This window comes from Lonchura striata, chromosome 13, assembly GCF_050655825.1.
Source record: "Lonchura striata isolate lonStrDom1 chromosome 13, ASM5065582v1, whole genome shotgun sequence".
NCBI lineage: Eukaryota > Metazoa > Chordata > Aves > Passeriformes > Estrildidae > Lonchura > Lonchura striata.
Window position 1 is genome coordinate 15,908,582 of NC_140715.1, and position 26,793 is coordinate 15,935,374.

At 41.2% G+C, this 26,793-nt stretch overlaps 1 protein-coding gene across 12 annotated transcripts in view; it reads left to right on the forward strand.

The window, feature by feature from the left end:
* The window catches only part of SGCD (sarcoglycan delta), a 316,371-nt gene that overhangs the window by 218,808 nt on the left and 70,770 nt on the right, over window positions 1–26,793 (forward strand). For all 12 annotated transcript variants that reach the window (XM_021552248.3, XM_021552246.3, XM_077786667.2 and 9 more), the window contains one exon: window positions 20,069–20,170. In XM_021552248.3, coding sequence (XP_021407923.1) covers window positions 20,069–20,170 — 102 coding nt within the window. The remainder of the gene's footprint in view (window positions 1–20,068; window positions 20,171–26,793) is intronic.

Genomic DNA, 26,793 nt, shown 5'->3' on the forward strand with positions numbered 1-26,793 from the left:
CTGAGCTTCCTTGAATATTAATCCCAGGCTAAGTAGTTCACACCTGATCCTGGATGAAATCTGCCAGCTGGTAGTGAACAGGTCCCTTCACCATGAACCATCTGCACGGCGCTGACAAATGAAGGTTGGAATTGCCAATTGTAATTCCAGAGCTCGGAAGCAGCAAACTGAGCAGTTATATGAATATTATGATCCCAGAACTCTGTTATCTGCTAGGTGCATCCATATCGATAAGTGGTTATTATTCTGTTCTAGCTGGCTGACATTTATGGTTTTCAGGATTTAGACTGGGCCTTTCAGTTCACTTAAATCAGATGTCTGCAAATAAGCATCTGTTATGTTTTAAGTTTCCCAAAGCCTTCCTTTCAAACCTGTTATTTTCTCTGAATCAAATGCTTAGCTCAGCAGAGCCTGAAAATGAAAACAAACTCCAAATGGTCTCCACAGGATATTTTGTGGGAAAAAAAATCTCTTTTAAAGATAAGAAAAAGCCATGACTGGGATAAAATGCATGTATCAATATTTATTATTTATCCAGAGCTTTCTAAAAAATCATTGCTAGAAAAAAGTTGTAGGCTGCTAAAATTTACTGCAGAAGTCTTGAATTTTCGTTTAGGTTTTTTATTAGGCAGGAGGATAAATGATGTGAGGAAAGACCATGGTATCCTGCTTTTACATCTCCAAAGTTTTTGTAAGTTTTTGGGTGGGAGTTTTTCTTGTCTGCTGCAGGTGGGTGATACCTGGTAGTCTTGACAAAAGATGCTCTGAACTTTCTGCCTCTTTCTTTTTTTTCATATTCACTCACTACTGGGAGCTGAGGAGAAAAAATAGTCTGAGGTGATGCTGAGAAAACCAAATGAATCTTTCAAAAAATTCCTCAGAGGCACTTTCTCACCCCATACAGATGTTGGATTTCATATAATGCCACACATGAAACAACATGGAAGTTTTCTAATGTTTTGAAGGGTTTCTAGAAGAGGATGAAGGAAGAGATATTTTCATTGAAGCATGACATTTAGTGATGCAAGTTCTGATAGTGAAAGAGAAAAGCAAAAAGGTGAAACAGCTGTAGAATTTGTGATAAATATTGTTCTACAATGGATTCACTGGCACAGGCTTTCTGAGGCCTTATAGTAGATTTTCAGTGCAGAGTGTAATAATTATTACCAAAGATTTAATTTATTCAGTAAAAAAATTATTTTATACAGATTTTTACCTCTACATTGGATAGAATTGGAACTGATGACTGGTGAGTGCAATCCCAGCAGATTGAATTGTGTCAGTCACTGTTTTAGAAGAGTTTTAATACAGTGTATCTAAAATTTATTTATCTTGAAAATTATTTATATTTAATTTTTTATTTATTTAGCATTTTTGAGGCAGATGGGGGTTGTCTGTATGAGAAAGCAGTCAGGAAAAAACCAACATGATCTCATCATGCAAATAATCAATATAGTCACAGTATTAGCGTGGTCTATCGAATTGTCTTCAAGGGCCTTCTCTAATTGTCTCTGCAAAGTGAATTAGCAAGATGGTTTCACTAACATTTTTCTTTTTTTTAGTGGCAGCTGCCTACCCAATTATATATATTCATTAGGTCTGGTATGATTTCATTAACCAATGTACAGGAAGTGCCTGTTAAGCAACTTGTGCTTATGTTCCTAGACAAGCAGTGATGCATCTTCTGGGGAGCATCCTTACCAGCCCATTGGTCTGAATAAACTGGGTTTTATTTATATTTTCAATTTGTCATTACTCGTGAGCAGTACGAGCCAAAGGATAAAATGTAAGAATGTAATTAAGCTGGTTACTTTAATTATTTTCTATTTCAACTGTCCTTCAGAACAACAAACCTGGCTGGCCAGGCAAATGAGCATTAATGAATGAAGCCACATAATTAAAACATCTGTCACTGTCCTAGCGGGTCGATTGAAGGCTTGGATTGGCTGTGGAAAACCAAATAAGCCAGAGTTAATGTTCTCCTAATCCTTCACCTGTTGAGGTGACAGTGATGGGTAGCAAACATGCACCAATGAGCAGTAATGAAGTCGCTCTTAGATTGGTTCAGCACAGGTTTTTCAGGCTAATTAGGTAGACAAAAATGTTAATTTAATCAAAGGAACGTGTATTCATTAAAGAAGTGCATAAGATAACTGAAGTGGAGAATTAACTCAGTCAAGAAGTAGGCAGTAGCTCCTGACTAAATTGTCTAGATTATAAAGAGAATGATGTATTTATTTTTAAATGTTTAAAATATTTTTTAAAGTATTTTTTAAAGATAGAAATCTGTGGTTTTGTGTCTGTGTGTCAGGGGATTTACACCAGGGATCAAAACTGTTTCCCTGTATTCCTGCGGGTTGTTGGTGGGGGAGCAGGGAGCTCAGGACTCAGAAAAGGAAAGCAGGGAGGGAATGAGATGTTCTTTCTGCACTCCAGATGGCACAAGCCACACTATCACATTATTGCTCAAATGAGCTCATTACCTTCCTTCGTGGGACTTGGTGTAGCAGTGATGTAGCGTGGCTGGGTTTGTCTCATTTTCCTTGGTCTTCTTTGGGCCCTGACCAATGTGCAAGGCACAAATTGAACCATTTTGTTCATGCTGTAGATGCACTGAGTGTCCTTTTGGGGCACATTAAGAAAAAAAAAAAAGCAAGAAATACAGATTTTCAGCTGTTAAGATGTAAAATACAGTGAATTACCTTATCAGATTTTATCTCAGCTAAACCCAATAAAAAGGAAGGATGATTCTCTAAGATGATGCGGCTGCGATAGCACAGAAAATAATTAAAACATTGTATTAGAGGCTTGTTACAATTTTAACCTTTCCCAACGCCACATTCTATTTAGATTTTGGATTTAGATAAGCAGTGCAAATGACAGTTTATAGTTGGAGAATGAGACCATTTGGGTGCATTTTAAACACGGTCCTTGATCCCAAAACTGGCTGCCTTTAGCTCTCTCCCTGCCACCACACAGGGAAGTTGATGCTGATTGATGCAGCATTTCCCAGAACATGATGGTGTCTGTAATTGTACAATGACACATGGTGACCCACGAGAAAAACATCTGGGAACAACAGATGTGGGAGCAATCTCAGTGGGAGCAATTCCCAGTTCTGAGGGATTGGACAGCACAAATATTATTTGAAACATAAATATCTTAAATAATTATATATCATTAACTGTGTAGTGCTTTAGATGAAAGAATAATTATCACCTATTGCTGTGGTAGGTTGTATCTGTTATATTTATTTAAAATTGCTGGAAGTCTTTTATCTTATTCCTTCCAAGAGGATGGAGAGTGTTCAGTGGGAATTATGGATCAGTTATTTATTTCTAAATAGAAGGTGTGGTTGGTTGCTTGGTTGGGAAAATGTCTGGAGAGGAGGAACATTAGAATATGCTGGCATTCATGGATTACTGTGCTTTATAATATAATTTTCAGTCTAATGGTTAATGGGACTGTTTTAATTCTTTTAATGTCTGTTGTGCTGTGAAGACAAGTTAACAATTACCTTTTTGATTGTTTGTTTGTTTGTTTAGTCCGTAGTTTCTGGAATTGGTCTTCTAGGAGAGCAGATGGTAGAAAGGAGATTGAGGTAGAAATTAAGGTTTCTTGTTACAACTAACAGTTTTTATGGATTACAATAGAGGTTTCATTTCTGTGGTTAACCAGCATAAACAGTTTTCATTAGCATCTAAATTTAACATAATTTTCAGGAACATACAAGTTCTGGTAACTGAAGATGATGATTGATACTGATCTAACAATGAAGGAAGAAACAATTAAAATGCTGAAAGTTAAATTTGGGAAAGAGAGATGAAGATGAAGCTTTTAATTTGGGATAAATGAATCAACAGCATGCGTGACTTTGAAAATGCAAATTTTTTTTTTTTTTTAATGTTTATGAATAAATGATGCAGCTGTACTGTGAGGTGTTGACAGAGCCCATGTAATTGGCACATGCAGGCAAAGCAGTCCTGGAGAGATGTCAGGAGAAATCCAAACTGGATTCTTGGTCCATGTAGTGAAATATAGTTAAATATAGTTAAATGTGATGTTTTGATCATGGCATATGAATCTGTTCAGATTCATACAAATTATCTTAAGAGGATATTAACTAATTGCTTGAGTTTCAGCTGAAGGCACCTGAAAAAATGTGTAGGTTAGGTTTGGCTGTAGCTCCTGATGGTTGCAGATTCATCTCCATGCACGGTGCCTGTGGGAGCTGGCTCTGTGGTGTTGGAACAATTCCCACTCTCACTGGAGGGACCTGAATGGGAATTTGTTCCTGGGGGAACTGCATTGAGACGTCTTCCTCACTGTGAGGGAGGATGTGCTGCACGGCTCTGGGGCTCTGGCAGAAGGAATTGGGGTTTCCTTTGTGTTTCAGGGGATCAGAGACACTGAAAGGATTTTCAGGAGACGGGTATCGCTTAGCACCAGCTTCCCAAGGGGCTCTCCTGGAGCGCAGAGGGTGCTCGTTGGCTTTGTACAGCTGGAAACTTCCCTCTTCTTCCATGCTGATATTAGGGATTGGCAAGAACTGGTGGTGATGGAGTGTTGTGTTAGGTTCACTGTGAGCTGCTGTTGGATTTTGTCCTGCAGCTCAGCACAGCCCTGCTGCGGCCACTCCTCGGCTGAGCCTCTTGGCACAGAGCTGCCACAATTCATCACTGCACCAGCCAGGAGGAGAGGGGCAAGGAGGTGTGCTGTCCTGAGCTCAGTGACCTTGGGAAGAAGAGGATGCAAGGGATTAAACATGGCCTTCATGACTGGGGCTCATCCCAGCCCTCAGAGTCAGGACTTGTCCAGCTCCAGGAGCTCGGTGAGATGTCTCTGCCCCCTCACTGCAGCAGGGAGGCAGGGTAGCAGGGGCTGGAGCCCATTCTGCAGCATCCAGAAGCATCTCCTGCCCCAGTTCTTTACATCTTTTTGCAACGTGGCCATGGGGAGGGAAGAGCTGTGTTTTCCTTCTGATTTCTGTCACTCCAGTGAGCAGAAGCAGAGTTCATTTTATCATGGGTCAATGGCTGTTATCAGAGCAACTGATCTTATGGTTCTGTGATTCAGAAACAAAGAAATCTGCTGCTACTTTTATATGTGTTTTGTTTTGTTTTGTTTTAAATATACTCCTAGAAAAACTGCCTATTTTAGTGCTTCATTTATCCTTCTCTTGTTTTTCTTCTGTCTCTTCCATTCACGTTGCCCAGCAGAGAAGCATTGGTCTGCTGAGAGGAGTTCAGAGCCAGTGGTGCCACCTCTGCCCATTTCCCAGTTTACAGGGGATACCCAAACCAAAATTTTAATATTTTTCCTCAGATTGACAAGGACCATACCTCGGACAGCTGCAAGCTGCTCTGGCAGCAGTTGGGTGGGCATCCACACATCCACACACACATATCCAAAACCAGTTTCACTTGTTTAGAAGTTGAGAACTTAAGCAAGTTTTCAAAATCTGCAAAACTTCTCTCTTGGCCTGGGAGAAAGAATATTAGGAGGGAATGGGTGCTTAGGACATCTTTGCTTTGTTGATGGTGTGATAAAATTCTCCTCTGGGGCAGAGAATTTTTCATGGGGTGAATTGGATGAGGAGCTGCTGGGATGGGATCCCTCCTTCCATCCCCAGCTCACAGTAGAAGCTTTAGGAGGCTCGTTGGATATAACAACTTTAAAAGTTCTAAGTGATTCATTTTTCATCTGATAGAGATGCCCAGGAAGGGCTCAATTAGCTTAAGGAAGAAATGCTGAGTAGGAATATATTCAAATGGAATTCGCCACTTTTAAAAACATTTATTGCTACAACTTTGTCTTTGCTCTTAGCTCTAATTCTTTTTTCTTACTTTTAATGTGGAGTTTATGTTAAATTTAAAAACAAAAATTTACATTAGTTCTTTTTTTTATGAAGTTGCACCCTAAGGCCCTAATTTCTATCTCCTTTTCAAATATTCTGAAGGTATTGATTACTTTATTTCTCTTAAATACATTTCACTGATGGAGAGGGATGGCAGCATATTACTCATTTGCTGCTGTGCTTTATTAAAAAGGTTTTGTTTCTTCCTGTGATGGCTGTCCAAGGTCTTTGTCAGTTGTTCCTTGCTATTGTTGATCAGAATTGCTGTAGTTTGTGAAAAGAAAGGCTTTGGCTGTGCTGCCTTTCAGTTAGCAGAAGCTATAAATATCAAAACATGAAATGGTAAGGAACTGGTTTGAAATTTCTACTAAGAGGCTGTCGGAAAAAGTCTTAAAAACACTTGAAAAGAAATAAAACCCCCTAAAAATTTACAAAATATCTTTCATCATGAGAGTATCATCCTGAGATAATCAGGTCAAATATAAACTGTTCTTTCCAGCTTAATAAATGGGTTGTTTAAAAAAAATGATGACATGAAACATCTTTGGCCAAGTTCAGTAGTAGTAGTAATAATAATAATAATAATAATAATAATAATAATAATAATAATAATAACCAAGTGTGCTTTATTGCAAGGAAGAAATGTTATCACTCCAATTACCCCATATAGGAGATTTGAAAAATCCTAATAAGAAACAGTTTAAGTGTAGCTGTGTAGTTATTATTTCAAAACTTGATATAATCAGTTACCAACAATACACAGTATGGCTTAATTAATGGCTGAAGTATGTGAAATCTCCAGGGGGCCTCTCTGCACTGGTGTTTAGGGACATATTATAACTCAAGGTAATTGAAAAGCAATTAAGTAGAGTTAATGAACGTGCATTCTTGGGAAGACACACAACAGTTAATGGATCAGCCCAGAATGAGCCACAATTAGACACACACCCGTTTGTTTTGCTGAACAAGCATCTACTGAATTTCCACACCAGGATACATAAGGCCATTAATTAATTTGAATTAATAGCCATTGGTCTCTTCTTCCATTCCAAGTGAAAGACACTGTGTAGGTGATGCAAGGACAGCTGTTGATGTTTCATGGCTGCACCAATTACTGCCCCTGTTAACCACAGCTCATAACTGTGGCTCTTTAAAACAATGTGGGCAATAAACAGGAGTTTGGAGTCTATGAGGTGGAATTCATGTCGCATTAGAAAGCTAATTGTACTAAACTGGAGCCTGAATTTCATGCAATGAGGAGGAGAAAGGTCATTTCAGCAGTGCCATGCCTGTGCTCCCCTTTTCCATGTCAGCTTCTTCCAGATTTGGGTACAGGCAGCAGCTGACCACTGAACCAGGGTCTGCATCTATCAGCTGAAAGAGAAACTGATTGCCAAATGTTGTCTCTTTGTTCTGAAAATAAAAGGCAGTTTCATGCAAAACTCCTTGGGTGATTATAGGGACAGATAAGATTTTTCTTGGAACTTGAAGAACACAAATATTTGAACACAAACCCAAATGCTGCTAGGAGCCAAAACATGGAGAACTCACAGACTGAAGTGACTCTTTCTGAAAGATTTATAGAGAGCTTAAAGAAACACTAATAATATACAAATTCAATAGCCAGAGGAAAATTTGAAAAGTAGATGCATACGTAAGTTGTTTGCATTATCCAAAAGTTCAGTAAACAAGACTGTATTTTTCAGTGATTTAGGAATCTCTGCCTTACTCCAGCAAACAGGAAATTCTTTAGAAAGCCAGCATAAAATCCAGCAGAAAAAAGAGACATTAAAAATTAGATACTATGCAGGCAAAGAAATTATTTTTGATGATACAGCAAAGAGGAGGTCAGTTCATTCAGTGTAAATGAGAAACTGCTGCAAGATTCCTCTGAAAGTCTGGTGCACCCACGGGCTGGGCTTGCTTCTTCAGTGATGGCTGCATTTGCTCTTCATAACCTCTTTTAAGTAAAATGTGGATTCACTGGAAAAGGCCAGCAGGTGATAAAAGGATGACAAGGGACCTGAAGGAAATGAAACAGCTCATGTGGGTAGATTGGTGGTGTTGGGCAGTGCAGTTTTATGTGGGGAGCCACAAGGTCACTTACCCAGATCTCAGTGCAGGGTGGCACTGATGGAGTTTGGGGTGGCACTGATGGAGTTTGGGGTGGCACTGATGGAGTTTGCCATGGCACTGATGGAGTTTGGGGTGGCACTGATGGAGTTTGCCATGGCACTGATGGAGTTTGCCATGGCACTGATGGAGTTTGGGGTGGCGCTGATGGAGTTTGGGGTGGCACTGATGGAGTTTGCCATGGCAGTGATGGAGTTTGGGGTGGCGCTGATGGAGTTTGCCATGGCAGTGATGGAGTTTGCCATGGCACTGATGGAGTTTGTGGTGCCTCCACCAGCTCCTGCACCCTGGGGGTGTCTGGGGGCACTGGGCAGGACCACGTGTGTGCCACCTTGGACTGGCAGGAGTCTGGGCTGCAGCATCCAGTGCCAGCTGCCCAAGCCCTTGGGATGTGTCCAAATTCATCCTGGAGAGCCTGAGAGTCCTGTTGGCCATGGGGAGGGGGTGCCTGTGGTCCCTGGGAGGAAATCTCTCCATTCCACACCTCTGCAGAGCTTCTCTGGCAAGTTCCAGCTGGAAGGGCCCATCCAAAAGTCCAGAAGTTTGGACTCCATTCCTCTCAATCCATGAACTATATTGTGGGGAAAAAAAATCTCTTAGCAGAGTTCTCTTTCATGTCACAGTAAACAAAGTAGTTTGGAGGTGGCAAAGTTTTGTTTAGGGGGCCTTGTGTTCTCTTTGGGACTTTAACCTGTTCAGAAATTGAAAAGGCAAAGGCTCCGAATTAAATCCTGCTATAAATTAACACAATTAATGTGTTTCATTTCAGCTACCTGCACATCATTCAGGGAGCTGTCTTGAAAGAGACAAATTAATTACTAATAAGAATTCCATACCCTGCTATTTTCTCTATTTACTGATGTTACTTTCCAACTCTTTTCCAGAAATACTCAGTCTGGTGTTTAACAAGTGAAGCTATTATTATCTTAAATTACATAAGATTTTCTTCCCTCGTGGTTGTGATAGAGCAGGATGAAAGTAAAAAAAAAAATCCCTTTAGCAGGACTTTACCAAACTCACTGCAGAATTTCGTAGTGGATATAGAAGAGCTGAACAAGCTGAGACAGAAAAAATACTGAGATCAGAGAAATGCTGAATGAGGGAGGGTTTGAGTCAGAGATTATATTTTTGGCTTTGCATAGCCTCACTGTAAATTCAATATTTCCATGAAATATTTGCCCTAGACACATCAATAAGCTTTGAAAGCACAGGTTGTTAATGAGTTGCAGCTGAATCCCAATTTTCTTTCTGTTTATTTTTTTTGAGTAGTAGAAATACTCCCTGTGTCTACATAATTAGTGTTTTTTCATGTTTGTTTTCCTTCAGTAGAGTCTGCCTTTTGAGATACTCTTTTGGTTCTTTCATCATTTCACAAAAATTAAAATTATGCCCAAAATAACTCAAACTATCCTTAAGTTATATACAGAAGATTTTCAGCTCCAAAACAAGTCTTTTCAAGCTTATTCTTAAAAAAAAGTCTTTCAAGTTACAAAGACTTCCACTGCCACTTTATAAGAACAGTGGGTTTTTTTCTTTATTTTTATATTTTATTTTGAAAAGGATGCTATTGAGCGTGAGGAAATACCTAAATAAGCCTTTCATTTAATAGAAATACCCTGTATTTAGGCAATGTCTTTCATTCTTAAGAAATCCTAGGACTTCTAAGACATTTTGACCCGCAGCATTTGCAGCTTGGATTTGGTAACAAATGTTGGGAATAAACACTATGACATAATCTCTAAGCATTAGATGAATAAACATGGTTTTCTCAGGAATGCCTCCTACACTCCTACAGCCTACAGCACCTTAGAACACTAATTAAAGTAAGAAATGCTTGTCAGTAATTCCATAATTTAGAAATTGTTTGATAAAGCAGAAAGCATCCCATAGGAATCCATTCTGCTGAGCTGGTCCCATTACCCATGTTAGATATTTATTCCCCATTTTAGATATTTTTTAGTATTTTCTAAAGATGCAGAGTATTTCACTGCTTGCCAAGATAGCTTATAACTGAAAGGAAGAAATCAGATTTTTTTAAATAAACCTTGAGTGAGAAAAGAGCAGTGATATGTAGCCATAGCTATGAACTATACTTTTTTTTAGTGTCAACAAAGACAGACTGGAAAGAACCAGTTAGAATAATTAACATTTGCACTAGTACTTCTGCCTTGCTAACAAGTCACTGACCACATTTAGCACAGTTACTCTAATTAATATCCCATTCAGGAAAGATATTTATCGCTGCAGTATTTTACCCAAGCATGTAAGGGCTTCACAAGGTATCTGACAGCTGGCATTGAGTAATACATTCAAAAGCATATCCCCAGTAATCCATCTCAATTCCTTGTTTATTACCTTTGCAGCATTCTAGCACTTTTGTCAATAAGATATTGCTTCCAGCAGTTCAACTTTATTCTTACATTAATATCCCAAATTTATCATAGGGTTCTAAATTTCCTCTGGTCACCAAAATGTCCCATTGAGCCATTTAAGCTCCTGGAAACTCCGTTCTTTATTGGTAGCCTGGGAAAAATATTTTTTGCCCTCTATCCCTGAGTGTTTTGAGATTAAATTCACTAACGTTGTCAAGTTAGGTCAGCAAGGAAAGCAGAAACAAGAGAGAAAAATGTTGTTGAGGATTTGATGTTTGGCTCTGTGCTTTCTGTCCTTTTAATGGATAAAGGTTCCTTCTCCAGCAGTTTTGGTCCCAAACCAAGTGCAGGGGTTGCTGATGATGTCTCGCCATCCCCCAGAGGTCCTTTTTCTTGGAGAGACATGTCTTACTCAGGCAGTAGCAAGCACAGGCTGCCACAAGAGCCAGAAAGCTGCAGGAGAAGTCTGGGTTCCCCCAGAGCCCTGCCTGGGAGATGAGGCAGAGCTCAGCTGCCTCTTCTGCCTCTGAGCCACTCTGCCTGCAGAGAGCTGTGTGCAGGAGCATGGCAGTGACCTCCCACAGCAGCACTGCCTGACCACAAACATTTCACCAAGTCCATTCTTTTAATGTTAATTTAACGTTCTTTAACTTAGCCTGATGCTGTCTCCCACCTCTCTGCCTGCAAGCATCCCAAGCACAGGGGCTGCCTGTGGGACTGGGCTGCAAGGGCTGCATCCTCCTCCTGTGCTGGTTTGTTTATTTTCTTTGCAGAGGTCCCAGGGAGCATCACCAGGGGCTGCCAAAGCTTGCAGACACCCACTGGAGAATACAACATGTTTAAATTGCTGGCACTGCATGCTCACCCTTGCTCGTTCTGCCAGGCTGGAGGGGAGGGAGCATCACTTCTGACTCATGATGGTGTTGCTGCTAGGATGTGCCCAGGAGCAGCATTTGGGCTGCAGGAATGCTCAAAGGCTGCTCATGATAAAGGAAATCCAGATCTGAGATGCTTAATATTTATTTAGAAAGATTTTGTGTTTTAAATAATCTTGGTGCTGCTGGAAAAGATTTTTGAAGCTGAGGTGAGGTTGGTTGCACACAGTGGGTAAATTAAAAATTATGCAGTGAGTTGTGAGTCACTGCATTTGTTTCTGCTGGTGTCATGTTTCAAAAAGGAGCAGAATAAGGAGGAAATGCTAATATCCCCAAAGAAGACATATTTCTGCAATGAAGGGGCACACAGAGCTGTGCTCTGCAAAGGCCAAAGCACAGTAAGGCAATCACTTCCCTGTGGCTTTAAGACCCTCTGTTTAAAAAAGTATTTTAAAAAGCTGCTGTCTCTTGCTCTGTTGTCACTTTCTGATGCCAGCTGTATATTTTTGCATGTGATTTTTGGCTATTTCGGGTAACCACCTGACTTTCACACACATAATATTGTACTCCTGAATTCCACAAGAATCTCTTGGCATCTGTCAAGTCCCCTATGACTCAGTAAGCACCCACTCAATAAATAATTTGAAATTAAAAGCATCCCACGCATAAGATCTGGATTAAAAAGAAAAAAAAAAAAAGCTTTAGTGCTTGTATTTTTCTCAGAAAGTAAACAGTGGGAAAATTATCTCACTGTTGCTTTGTAAATGTATCCTTTACCATGATGATAATTTTGGGTATTACAATAGGAAATGCTGTCTTGCAGGAGGCTTCTGGATTTGGGTTGATGGCCAGCAAGTTCCTAGTTCCCTTGCTGTTTAATCATCATTGATTTCAGTCTAGTAAACACTTCTGAATGTGCATTAGAAAGCTGAGAAGAAGACAAGGGGCATTAAGCATAATGCACCTTCTGGCAAGGAGGCAGAGGGATGCAAACTGCAGGGAGATGAGAGAGTAGCTGGAGTCTGAGCTCCTGGCATTTGGAAGTTGCTAAAATTAACCTGTTGTTTCTCATGAGCAGGATATTTATGGATCCTCTGCTGCAGCACTGTCACACAGCAGGGTGTGAGAGACAAACCATGGTAGAGCTTCCCTTGGCGCTTTTCTCATGTCACTGTTGGTGGACACCTGGCTTCGTGCCTCAGTTTCCCCTTTGAGGGGAACCTGGTCTAGGGGGGATTGAAATGAGATGATCTCTAGGATCCCTTCCAACCCAAACCATTATTTCCAGCAGTGATTTCCTCCTGCTGCTCCAGGGCCAGGTACCAGCTGGGTGTAAATTGATGGAGCAATTTGAAATCAGTATCTGCACTCCGTGGATCAGATCTCAGTCTCTGCCCACCATTCGTGGTGGTGAGGGGCCCTAAACATACTCATATATTTTCCTCTATGAATAATTATTTACTGGCAATTGTTCAAAAAACAATGGAAGCAATATCCTTATTTCAGCCTCTCTCAGGACACTTTCAGTTCTCTCAATTCTTTGCCATCCCCAGAGCCTCTCTTGCTAAAAAAAAATGTCATAGACACACTGTAGATAAGTCTGGAAGACAGTTTAAATTATTTTTCTGTATATTCTGATAGGGAAAGAGGAAAATAATGTATTTTTTGTGACAAATAACAGCTATAAAAATTCATTGGCGGTTCTTTGGCCATGAGGGCAGTTTCTGATTAATGCCCCTGAGTTGTTTTGGCATGTTCACCTCAGACAAAAACGACCCAATAATTGGCCCCATTTCTGAGAGCTCACCTTCAGACACGCCAGGGGAGAGCTGCTGCTTTCCTCCTCACACTGTCAGCCCTCAATCTGCAGCTTCATTGCTGGTATCTTACTTCAGACTGTAAGGACAGAACACAAAAGGAATCCACTAAGATAAAGGAAAAAAAAAATCCTTTTTCTCTTTTGGAATCTTCTTCCAGCACTATAAAGATGATTAGTCCAATCAGCCTTGGTGTAACTTGGAGCAGCAATGCCACAGAGGACTTCGTGTCCAAGATCTTTATAGTCTGAAAAAAGAAGTGTTTGTTCTATTCTTCATTTGGTGATTGACAGATTATCATAGTTAAGGAGCATTAGGCCATAATTTGTAAGAACTCTTTCTGCACCCTCTGCATCAGTGAGTTTCTGTGCTGATTTTATTATTAAATCACTGCATTAGAAGACTTCTTGTTCCTACGAGTATAAAAATCCTTTTTTTCCCACTTCTGAGCGAGCACAAATTTCTGCAGGATGGGACTTTTCCCTTTTAGTTAGCATAATTATGGTAATGAGCAGGACTAAAAAAGATGGAGAATTCCAGGGACACGTTTGGAATGTATGTTGGTGGTAAGATGTGAAATCTTACTGTTTGTGTTGGAGGAAAAAAGCAGAAAAGTGCTCAAGAGAGTGTGGCTCATTTTATAATGCTGCAGTGCCAAAGTGCTCTGCAACAAGGAGTTGGAGGGGTGAAAGCCAAGTTTCCATCTTTTCCCTGCTGTACCAGTGGAAAGGGAAATTATTACCCTAGAGGGGAATTATGTATATGATGGCTGAGTTGTGGTAACAATGCTGGGATTCATTATCACTTCCCCAGAAGGTCTGCTGATCTTTTTCCCTGCAAAATGTACTTTCAGGTGGGGTGGCTTAATTCATCAAAATCCTGGTTTTGTGATGCCACACCTGACCATACTTTGAATAAACTCACTTTGCTTTGGAAAGAAATACCTCCTGCCTAGAGTGATTCCAGCACTGTGCAGTAAATCCAGAGCTGAGCTTTCTCCAAGCTCTTGCTGAAGGATTTGTTTAGAAATTGCTCCAACACTAGTTTGGAATTGTTTCAAGGGGTGAGATTTAGTTGCTTTGGTTGGTTGTAATTTACTGGAAACAGTAATTGGAAAACCACATTTGAGCCTGTTCTTCCTGCTCATTAAGACTTTCCTTCTCAACTTCCACTGAAGCAAATTTATCAGTGACTTTCCCCTTCCATGTGAGCTTTGTGGGGCTCTTAGAGTATCTTTTGTCATTAATTGTGTTGGCTCTGGGGAGCAGCTGGAAGGAACAGACAGAGGAGAAGGGTGCTGTGGGAATGTGCACATGGAAATCATCCCTAATGCCCTCCCTAATCAGGTGAGCCTGACGGGAATGAAGCAAAGATGTTCTGATCAAATCTCATCGCCGTGGCTGGGATGTCCTCTCAGTTCTTGTGCTCTTCTTGTTGGATCCTCTCTCCTTTTCTGCCTCTGTTTCTGCAGTCATGCAGAGGAGCTCACAAAAACAGGAGTTACCATTGGAAAAGAAGGGCTCTGAGCTTTTGCAAGGGCTTTGTTTGGGCTGAGTTTTATATTAACCATCATGGTGTGCAGGCAATTCCCTCTGCTTGCACAAAACTTCTTCCCAAGCTGGAAACCACCTGACTTGCCTGTAGCTGTCCCAAATAACTTCATACCTGTGGAAGGAGCTAAAAGTGCCTGCAGAGCTCACACTACTTCAACATCAGCTTGCTGAGGTCTTTTTCCAGTGGGTGACTCCCACAGCTGGTCTGTGCTCATTCAAATCCGTGTCTCCTGTGACTGATGGCTGCAGCACCAGGGATTATTTAGGGCTGTCACAGGGTTCTGGATGGAGCCTTCTGAGGGAGCAGTGAGTTAGCTGACTGCTGCTCTGGCTACGTCTGTGATGTTGTTTTGGTGCACTGCATAGCTGCAGGATTTTAGCTGGGCTTCACCAGTGTCTCCCTCCTTCCCTGGAGAAGGAAAAGCTCTGTCCCACAGTGATCCAAGGCACTTGGGGTCACCTTCCTTCACCCCCTGAAGTCTCAGCAGTTCTGCCTGCCCTGTGCCTATCACCTTTAGAGGCAAATGCTACCAGGAAGGCATCAGACATCTGAGGTGAAGAAGCAGAGGAAGAGGAAGGTGCTGGCAGTCATGGACATGGGACCTCACAATGCAGTGCACAGCATAATCCTGGATCTGTGCACAGAGGGATATGGGCATACATGCTGTGTAATGCTACATTGCCCTGGTTTTCTCTGCTGTCCACACAAACTTGAGTCTGTACATGAGGTCTCAAAGCAATGTCTTATGCCAGAGGAAGAAGCTTTCACACATTATCTCCTTACCTATGTTGCTGTGGACCAATCTGTGTGACCAGATTTAATTTTATAGGACTTATGCTGCTGGTAGGTGGCTTCCATAGGAAAATATTGCTGCTGATCCACAGCTGGATACTGGGATCCTTATTAAGATGATGAGTTAGCTGAAAAAAATGAGAAGGAGGGAGGGCAGATGCAATTAGAACAAGTTTGAGGCTGTGAAGAACTGGCAATGATGTGTTCTGTACCTGAAATCTGGAAATATTTAATATCAAGTCTGAGAGAAAAGGACAGTACCGGTATCTTCCCAGGAGGGGAAAAAAAAAAAAAAAAAAACAAAAAAACAAAAAAAACCCCAAACAAAAACAAGGTCACTTGCCTTTGCTGAGGGTTTTTTTCCTAACTTTGGATGTATTGAGCTGTGTAATAACTTGCACATATCTGGAAGCAATGCAGAGCACAGCAATCAATAATACAAGCCACGATAATCAGGTGTTTCAGCCATCTGACACAAGCAGTCTCCAAAGATAATTCTCTCCCACAGGACATTGCCGAACATAACTTCAGTTTATTCCTAGCAAAAAAATGAATGCTTACCTGCTGTGCAGAGACAAACCTTGCCAACCATTCTCTTTCTGAAAACTGGAAAGGGCTAGAGGTGCAGGGAAAACCAGTGGGGAACAACCACTGGAGCTGGTGGTGGCCACCAGAAAGCTGGAGCAATCTGTCACCCGTCACCAGTGTCCTTAAAATCCTTAGAAAAACCTCAGTAAACAGGGAATTTGTTCAGCAATGCCAGGACAGAGGAAAGCACAGAAGAGTTTGAGCTGCATTTCACCAAGGGACACAGTGAGTGTGTGTCACTGTCACCTTGGCTCTTGAGTAGGTTGAGCTGCAGCGTGAGCCCAGCCTGGTCTCATGAAGCTGCTCATGAATGAGACAGCCCTGGAACTTCCCCTGCCTCTGTGTGGCATCACTCCAGATCACTGCAGCCAGCACCAATCCCAGGTATTTACTGTAGAATTACAGAAAAGTTTTAGTTGGGAGGGACCTAAAAGTCCATTGTGTTCCACCCCTGCCATGGGCAGGAACGGCTTCCACCACCCCAGGTGGCTCCAAGCCCCATCCAACCTGGCCTGGAACTCTTCCAGGGATGGGGCAGCCACAGCTTTTCTGAGCACCCTGAGCCAGGGCCTCACCATTTCCTCAGGAAAGAATTTGTTCCTTATACCCAATCTAAGCCTGCTCTCAGTTTTAAGCCTTTAGCACAGCAGTTACATGGCTCTGGTTAGGGTGGCTGGTTTTTTCTTATCCCAACAGCTGGATTTTACTGCTACCAGCCTTGCAATTAAAAAAAAAAAAAAAAAAAAAAGTAAAATTAAAGGAACCCAACTTGTTAAAAAGTAAAACAAACACGAGCTGGGCTTTAATTGCATTTGTGTACAATTTAATTGCTCTAATTGCACTTTTGTGGCCGCATTGCCAACCAAAAGGCAGAGAGAGGAGCTTTGGTGATCAGACACCATCAATGCTGAGCTCTTCCCCTTACAGTAATACCATCATTCATAATTGTCTGTAAAAATGAGATGCTTCTCAAGCTACTAAAATCCAAAATTCCTTCCTCATTCAGCATCAACAAAAAGACATTTATGTTATTCAGGATTGCTATCCCCTTTCAACTCAGAGCAGTCAGCAATAGCACATAAAGTTTTATGTCTGTCCAGTACAAGGCACTGCATAAAAAGAGAGAGGGCATAAGTGACATAATTGATGTGAAAGTTTTTGCCATGCCCTCCCAAAAAGCAGAAAACTTCACTGCAGGTGGTGGAGGAGGAACTCTGTGCCTCCTGGGAACTCCCACAAACCAGGCTTGTGCCTGCACTATAAAGCCATTCACTCTGCCGAGGAGTCTATTAGTAAAAAGGAGAGAAACAATGATTTTCAGATGGCAGAGTATGAAATAATCAATACTACTCCTTATTCACAAGCAGAAGAGTGGCAGATAAGGATATATACCAGTCACAGACACAGTGTTTAATAAAACATCTTGGTCTTTGTCACTCTAGGCAGTTTTCTGCTACATTTTATAGGTCACAGTCCATGAAATTTCATAGGAACTTTCATATCTATTCTCTGTAGCAGAATATGACATTTATTTGTTATTAAACTATATAATTTAGGGAGGATGATGATACATTATCCAAAACAACATGTGAAGTAGTCTTTCCAACAATGATTTTTCTCTAATGTATCTGTATTTTGGGACCTCTACATAATCCTGTGAGCTTCTTTTTTTTTTTTTTTTTTTTTTTCCTAATGGGAAATAATAGAGGAATATCATTTTATAGTGATTGTATGATGACTGGCCAAGATATTTGTTAAACTCATGGTACAACCTTTGCTTGTTTTTTCACCTGTTGAGCCAGACTGTCACCACAAAATACTGTCAGCTTTAATCATGAGAAACATGAGCAGTGGAGAGTTAATGGTGGTAAGTCAGTACTAAGCACTGATCCACTCCCAAACACTGGGAAGTCAAGAGAGGATTTGTGCTGGGCACAGCTTTTATTGCTTCTGGCAGATGCAGGAGGAGGGAAAGATGAGTGGAGTGGAGGTTGAGAAGGATCAAAGATTGAGAAGAAAGCATGGGGAAATGCCTCTTTCTCTCCGATCCAGTGGGTCCTGAGAGGGTACACCAGCTTTGATTAAGCAAATGTGTCCTTGATGCTTTAGTTGTAGTACATTGTCCCATAGGCCTGATACCTCTCTTGGGGTGTATAGGACCGGCTGGCTGTCAGCTAAACTTCCCTTATGTACATTTTTTTATATGTAAAAATCCTTTGGACCACACTTGGGAGACAAACGGTGAAGGAGAGAAAGAGAAGAGCAGAGTGGGATTCTGGATCTGTGTCATTACAACAGAACAGGGTTGTGAGTCATGGAAATTGCTGATTTGCCACAGCTTCAGTGGTGGCTTGAAAAGTCCCTTTTTATCCCTAGGTCCATGTTACTGGAAAAGTATTTCCCCATTTCAATTGGGAGGGAACAGCACTGCATGTCCATGGAGCTGGTCATTCTTGCAGCTGGCTGGGGCACAGAGCAGCTTGCCTGACCTGCAACTTTTCTTAATAAAACCAGAGAAGACACTGCTATGTGAAAGCCCTCAGGGCTTGTAACCTTACTGAGATAATCTGTTTTGGGGGGAAAAAAAACTGTAGAGATTTTTTTTTTTAGCAGCCCAAACCATGTGAGGGTCTGTAGATAGCTGTAATAATTCCTGCTCGCTCAAATCGCACAGCACACTGCTATCAAAATTTAATCTGGGCTTTTTGGTGCATAATCATATTTCACTCATTTCCCTCCATACTTCTGCTTGAGATAAATGAACCCCTTCTGTGCCACCACCAACCCAGAATTCATAGGCCAATATTTTAAACCTAGGGCCAACAAATGTGGGGAGTGGCATTTTATGACCCATCTCAGTAGCATTTCCAGCATCTGTCTCTGAAATTCGCTTACAGCCTTGAGTTCAGAATGAGATGACAGTGGCCACTTTATCAACCAGCATCACCTTTGTTCACGAGACACCAGGATCTGGCAAGAACAATCTTAACTTGGCAGGGAACTACCTGGGAATGGCACTTCTTGGAACGGGAGAACCTCTGGCAGGTGACCAGTGCTGCTGCTGAGCCGTGGGATGTCTCTGATTTCATCCCTCCACATTCAGGCAGCACTTCATGGAAATCTGTCTGGGCTAGATCTCCACTCCCTTGGAGAGACACTGATTCCTCATCTGGGGCTGGAGGTGCTCTCGCAGTGGGAGGAAGAGGATGTAGACAGATGGAGTTTCAATTTTGCATCTGGATTGGAAAGCATGCTAGATGTATATCCAAATACATGTAGTTTTCCTGGATTTTCCTGGTCTTCTCTTGATCTTTAATGCCTCTACCCAAGTGCATTCCCCTTTCCTATAAAATCCCCAAAACAGCTGTTAGTTAGTCATGGAGGTGCTTGTTTTACTTCCAATCATGGTGATTTCAGTCAATTTTTTGCTTCAAACCATCTTTTTTCTCAGAACAAAACAGTTTACCTCAATCCTTGCAAACTTTGACAATCACCCTTACATTTGATGTGGTTTTGATTATAGATGCACCCGTGCAATTCCCTACCCACACCATTTCTTACACACCCTTTCTAAGCAATTATAGCCTAAGTGCAGCTAAATCACTCATCTTAATAAAAGTTAGAACTTTCATGTGTCAGAGGTGGAATATATTTTGGTACAGTTCTCCTCTGTGTGACTGTATCTGTACAGATACTAATCACACATTCTTTACAGGGATTTGCTATGAATGAGCAGGTATATTATTATATTATAAAGGCAGGCAGTGAATATTACAGTGAATAGTTTCCTGTTAACACAGAGCATCACTGCCTCTGTGTGAGTGGAGAATGACTTAGCTTAAAGGAACATCTTTCATCTGTGTAAATGGTTTACTGGGGGCCATTGCAGGTAGTTCTAAATAGAATTTTTTTTTTTTCTTCCACATAAACTGAGCTACAAGGATAACACAAGTAATTGCATTCTCTAGTGCCTCCCAGTGCTGTCCATGTTATCTTCAATGGGAAAAAATCAGCTATTGGCAGCCTGGTGAACTTAGTAATTGTAACTAATAGGGTTGTTTGTTTTTGCCTGTCTTTCAGGATGGAATGGGGAACCTGAGGATCACAGAAAAGGGTCTGAAGCTTGAAGGAGATTCAGAATTCTTGAAACCTCTCTACGCCAAAGAAATCCGATCAAGACCAGTAAGTTTTTGGGAAAGGAATAAGCTTGTTTCTGTAGCCCTTACAGAAAGGAACCATGAAGTGGCAGGGTGATGTGGCTACTGGATAAATTACTTTGGCCATTGGCCTCTCTTCACAAGTGCAGTTTGAGGAGTGAGGCTTTGAGGGCTTTGTCCAAACACTGCATCCTCTGGCCAAAGTGGATAGCCATGGCTCTGGTTTGTGTAAGCCACAGTTTAAACTCTTGCAGGACCTCTGAAGTTTCTGTCTTTGCTTTTGAGGTAAATCGTAAACCACCCTCAGCTGGAGGAGCTGTTATTTCTGAGGCAGAGGGATGGCTGGCAGTTCTCATTTTTAACCAGTTACAGCTTATCTGGATAGCAGAGAGGTGGTGCCTTGGCACAAGGGCCTGATCTGTTGTTCATTAGCACAAGGAATATTATGTCCTCAATACTATTTCATGTTGGTTTAAAAATATGTATAGTTAAAATTCAATGCTGCTAAGGGTGACTGCATGACAAAAGGGGCAAGCATGTTAACTACTGGAAATAAAGAAGAACCCCAGTGTGATTGAAATAGCATTTTCATTGCAGCACTTTGTTGGCTGTTGGTGACTTTTGGTCTTTCTAATGCAATTCTGTATGTCCTGAGCAGCTTTAAAATAACTGAAACAATTACAGAGTTTCCACGATCTGTGTCAGAAGATATCATCTGTCTTGTTTCCTGATCTAAAGTGTTAATTTGAGTAAGATACCAACCTTCCCTTTTGATAACAATGGCAGATAGCTACTTAAATAAACTTAACATCCTTTTATCTCAGCATTTCAGTGTTCTTGTAGAAATTGGAACTTGGAGCATAATGAACAAAACAGCCAGTACCATAACCCATTTAATTATTGAAGGTTGTAACCTCTGTAAGATGGCTAGGAATTCATTTGAACAAGCATAATCATTCAGGAGGAAAACTTAATAAGAAAACCTTCATATCTATAAATGCTTTCAGCCCTGAATTAAAACAGAACCTGTAAAACCTTACATGTCATTCACCTTTTAATATAAAATATGTGAGAACCAGGTGCAGCAGTTGGTTTGATAAATAGACTGACAAATCACTACCTACATTTCTTTTTCTCTAGTTACATTGATGGAAATAATATTGGATTGCTAAGAGAAGTGAGAACTACTTCTTGCTACTGGGGAGTTTACTGTTTTCATGTTATCATATTGATCTACATTTTAATACATCAGGGGGTGCAAAAGGTGTCCCTTTCCTGGGGCTGTGGAAGTAATTTCCACACACCATTGACAGATTACTGAGTGCAAGGAACAAGAAGTGTAAGGTAAGGCTTCTGTGTGTTCCTGGCTTTATCTTCCATCCAGGATTATTTTTGCTGTAGCTTCCAGCCAGAAGCTCTGATCTGCAGTCTGGGGAGCTGGAGCACCCCTGCTGCCATCAGTAGATGAGTCCTGGAAATTGTGTTAACCACACAGTTACACAGACCATGCACACTGTTCCTCTAACTTTGGGAATCAACTGGAATAACCCGTGCTGGCTTTTGGGTTGCTTATAGTAACCCTGGAATCATTTTTGTGCAGGGGGCAACAGCAGAGATCTTAGTGCATTCAGACAACTTCTGCTCTCCTGTGCTGTGTGTGAATTTGGCCTCTTGAAAGCAAATGAAAGGATTCAGTCAACCAAAGGTTGATAGTTACAGAATATTTGAAAATATTGTTAAATAATCAACACTCAGTCTTTTTAAATAACAGTGGTATGATCCAAGTTGTCTTGGAGGGAAGCGTGATAGCAGTTCCTGAACCTGATGAATATTGTTAAAATGAAGTGCCAAACTCAGAGCTCAGTAACAGATGAACATCCTTACTAATTCTGGAGTGAACTTCCCTGGGTTTTCAGAAGTGCATAATGAAGCTTTAAATATGAGAAGAGTAACAGAAACAAATATGACAAATAACATAGTACAGAGCATCTGGGAAATAATCTAGGATATACAATTTTTCGTATGTTTAATTAAACAACCTAAGAGTTGTGTACAGTAATAAATATTGGTTTCATATAAACTCCAAAGATTTTAAGATGCTGGTTATTTATACAATAATTTAATCTTTTTTATAAACTCAACAAATTTAACTTTAGTGTTGTTCTGCGTAGTGGGTGAAGGAACATTGCTGCTGCCTGGAAAGGACAGGGAAAATCACTTTTCCTGTAAGTGGCTGCAGTCCCATGAGCTCTGTGCCCTGGGTTTGCCCACTCTGTGTCTCTGTGGTGCTGCTCCCCCATGTGCTGCAGGGCTGCACACAGAGCTGGGAAACCCCTGCCAAAATATCTTCAAAATGGGAATTGTGATCATTCTTGAAAGCCTGAATTTCTCACTGGTGCCTCTTCTTCTCTGCTGCAGCTCTTGAATCCCAGGAAGTTGGTAATTAAAATTACACACAGGCTTGCTTTCCTAGGAGCTCTGCCTTCTGTTTTAATGATAATTTTGGATTTCCACTTAAAAGTGGATTTATTTTTCAAACTGATTTGGCTGGAAGGGAAGATCAAGGGTTAGAGAGGAGGAAAAGCCCTCCAATGTCATCCCTAAAGAATGCTGGGTGGGCACCTCTGAACTTCTGTAGAGCTTAAAGAGCCCTGCTAGGTCCTGTGCCCTTCATCACCTTAACAGACAGAGGAGCTGCACTGAGATGTGCTTCTCACTCCAACTGAAATTCCAAATTTTAGCAGGATTCGATGGATATGGTTTGGCACCAGGCAGAGAAATCACTGACATGAACTGACTTCTTAAACTTGCTTCCAGCGAGTTTCTTTCTTTGTCCTACACCCCCAAGATTTACTTTCTTTTTCCCTCACTCACTCAAGAATGACCCCCCAAATCTTTTCTGCTTTTATACAGAGAAGAGGGTCTCTGTCACTGCTGTTTTTCATCCTAGTCCTGATTCAGTAGTACTGGATTTGTAGTATGGATTTAAAACCTGCTTTCAAGCACCAGAGCTTGCAAAAAAAAAAAAAAAAAAAAAAAAAAAAAAAAAAAAAAACCACCACCTTGCCATTTTACAAGCCTAAAGTTTATCTGGAGGTTAACAAGTGGGTGGTAGCAGTGTTTGCATCCTTGTAGCCTTCTTTTAAAGAAAGGAGATAGATGTGTTCCCTTTTCCCTGAGTGTTCAGAGCATCCTGAACTCCCAGCTGAACATATTGCACACTGAGCAGTGTTTTTTCCTTGCATGGAACATGAGCATCTTGCTGCCTTTAATTAAGAAGATAGCTGGACCATGAAGTATTGCCTGTGTAAATAAAAGTGATTTGTACTTAGTCAAGGAGCTACATTAGGAATTCTCACATTTCTTTACTTGCAGATAAATTATGAAGATTATTAAAAATTGGAAGGGTCATCCATAAACCCATCTGTAGCTCAGCTGTACTGTCACTCTCAAAGTGTAGCTGTCTTTCTAACTGTTGTAATTTATTGTGGACTATCGTGTGAACCATCTGCTTGCTTATAAATCAGACCAACTTTGACTGAAAGTTGTACACAGCAGTAGAAATCGTTAATTTTATGTCCTGGAAAGTAGTGGCAACAGTTTAGGGGACTTCAGTCTTCATTGCCTTAATTGGAATAGAAATTTAAAACTGGAAATTTTCCTGCCTGTGTTGAGATGAGCTGCTAAGAACCAAGTTGCTTGCAATTTAGAGTTAGCCCAGATTTAGCTTTCTTAGTGCAGTTGGGGTGTTTTGAAGCCTGGTACATCCAGGTCTGTGAGGAACTTGAAAGGGGCAAGACACAGAAGAAGCTGTGTGCATTTTCCATCCAGATAACAACAGAAATAAAATCCTGTGCTGTGATTGCACAGGAAAATCCAGTGAATTACTTCTCTTGGGAGCTGTCTGACAACCAATGAGATGATAATCTCAGTTTCAGGAAGCAGAGAAAAACATTGCCATGATAGGATTAGGATGGGTTTGCCCTTTCAATGTTCCTTCCAAGTGCATAGATAGGGAAAAAAAAATAAACTCAGTTTGCAAATGTTTACACCTGGACTTTATTTTTCTTACAGTGAAGACTTTTAAAGACAAGAATATGGATTTGCCTGTGAACTTTGACTTTGCTTCAGCAAAAAGCACTTGACCTCCCTTAAGCTATATTTCAGACTCCTATTGATAGGTATCAGAACACAGAATTAAATGTGGGCACCAAACTTTTTACCTGGGGGTAGAAAGCTCTGCTGTTACACAGATACAAGGGATGGCAAAATTCTCTGAACAGATTTTGAGGAGATTACCAAGTGTCTTTATCAAGAGATCTTCATGCAGGTAGCTGGTTTCATGCTGAAGGTCTGCTTCTGGTTATTTTTAATCAGCTAAAAAAAAAGAGTTTAAAAGAAAAACCCGATACACCAAAGGAAAAAAGAGGCAAATGACTGTGTCTTTTTGTTACATTCCTTTTCTGGGGGATGTTTGAGGTCCCTGTCCTACTCAATGTGTCAGGGAGTGTCTCTCTGAGAGCACTGTGCTTGCTCAGGTTGTTGGAGCAAACCTGCCCTCATCTGAAGATATGCAAAAAAAACTGGTGACTCCAGTGGAAGGAGGGCTGGGGCTCTCACTAACACTTGGCTGGGATTCTGTTTGGCCTGAAAAATTCAGAGTTGTGAATTTGGGCTGATAACTGCAATTCCTTTTACTGGTGTTTAGTGAGTTCTTAACAGAATAAAAGCTAGACCAGCGAGTACCTAAAATATGTTTCTCTGTTCTTTGCATTCTCCCCAGCCAGTATTTGAATGATAGAAATTTTAAAGGAAGCTTTTAAGAATGATAAATAATTATTTTGCCAATGTACTCGTCTCACTATGTTCAGTTCTGGAATAAGAGTGCTATAATTTAAAAGCACAGAAGCACTTCTGTAATGGCTGTGTTCTTTGGTGTTATTTGCTCTGCAGGTCTGCCTGCCTCCAAGCTAAAAATACTGACTGCAAAACAATAAACCATGTATTTGGATTAAACAGTGACATGTGCCCACAGTGGGGCATACCTGCCTCGTAGCCATAAATACATATTTATAAGCAATATAACATACTAATTTGGATGAAAAGAGAATGCAGATGGCAAGATAATTGCAACTTTGTATGAGGCTCAAACTGTGTGGTAGAAATGGAGCTTTTAGATAGATAGCATGAAAGAAAGTTGCTATTTTTTGGGGGAGAAGACAAAATAGTTCCTTTTCTTCCTTTGTCAAAGTTCACAGAGAAATAAAAGGACATTGATTTAGTTCCTGGTGATTTGGTCCAGCAAAGTGCTTAAGGGTTTCAGCATTTCACTGAAACCTCCACGGGGTGGGAATGAGGAAATGCAGTTTGTCTCACCGTGCTGCCATCACTCCTGTCCCTGCCTGCTCCCTCCACCTCTGCAGCCCCTGCTCCTCCAGCATCTCCCTGTTCCTCAGGGACTGCTCCTTGGAGGAAGAGAGGAGCCCTCTTTGCAGGCTGTGCTTCATCCCAGCCTCTGGGAGCTCCTGCCAGCTCTGGGGGCGTTGATCTCCTGGCATTGGCCTCAGCTGCCAGCGGAGCTTCAGGAAGAAAAGTCTCCCACTGCCCAAGGCTGACTTGTGCAGCACCTCCTCTGACTGCACCTTCATAGCTTGGTGCCCTTTGGCTCAGTTTTGCTTCAGAAGGTGACAAATCGAGCAAGGTTGCTGTGGATGGCACAGCCAAGACAAACAAGCTTCTTGCAGCCGTGCCTGGCCATCCCTGCAGGGTTTGCTCATCATTCCCTGTGGCACAGTCTGGCACTGGGTTACATCCCCATGTGCTTTGGCTGGAGCTGCCTCTCAGCTGGGCCAGTCTGAGCCTTGCTTGCCCCACAGAGATCAGCAGAGAGCAGAGCTGGCAGCCTGCAGGGGATGCAGTGAAAGAAGAAGCTGTAAAAGGGATCATTTTGGCTGAAATACCCTCACCTGATGTACAGATATTTCTGCCATCACCATCCAAAGCAGATTTGTGTGTGTGGACAGCAGTAGGCTGTGAGTGCCCAGTGGGATTTATAAAACTGATATGCTGTCCAATAATAAATTTTATTCTGTAGCAATGAAATCCAGAGAGCCTACTTCAGTCTGAACCTTGGCTGCCCCAGCGCTCTGAGGGCAGTTAGTGGCTCTGTGATATTTCCAGTGTGCTGAAGAGGTGAAAGTTAAGTAAATTTTACAGCAACTATGAAAATATTTCCCTTTACCTTCATAGTAAAATTGGTCAGAAGTCTCTCAGCTTTGAATTTTGCAGGGAATTGAATTTTGTAGCTGGCTGAAGGACTATGACAAATAGCATCAGAATTAAATCCTGCTATGCTTGTTCCTGGTTGTTTCTGTAAGAAGCTGGTGCTGTGTGCGCCACATTGAGAACACAACAGGGAACTGAAGTATCCCACCAGCTTCCAAATCAGAGCATCCCAAAGATGTGCCAGGAAGGGAGCTCTGATGTAAACAAACTTTCAGAAATAACTCCACAAGTTGCATTTCAAAGCAAAATCTCGTGGAGACCGCCTATGGCATTTTAAAAAGGATTTTATTAGATCTTGCTAACTTGTCATAAGATCTCTTAAATGGAAGGGTAATGGCTCATAACATTTGTAAGCTTTTTAAT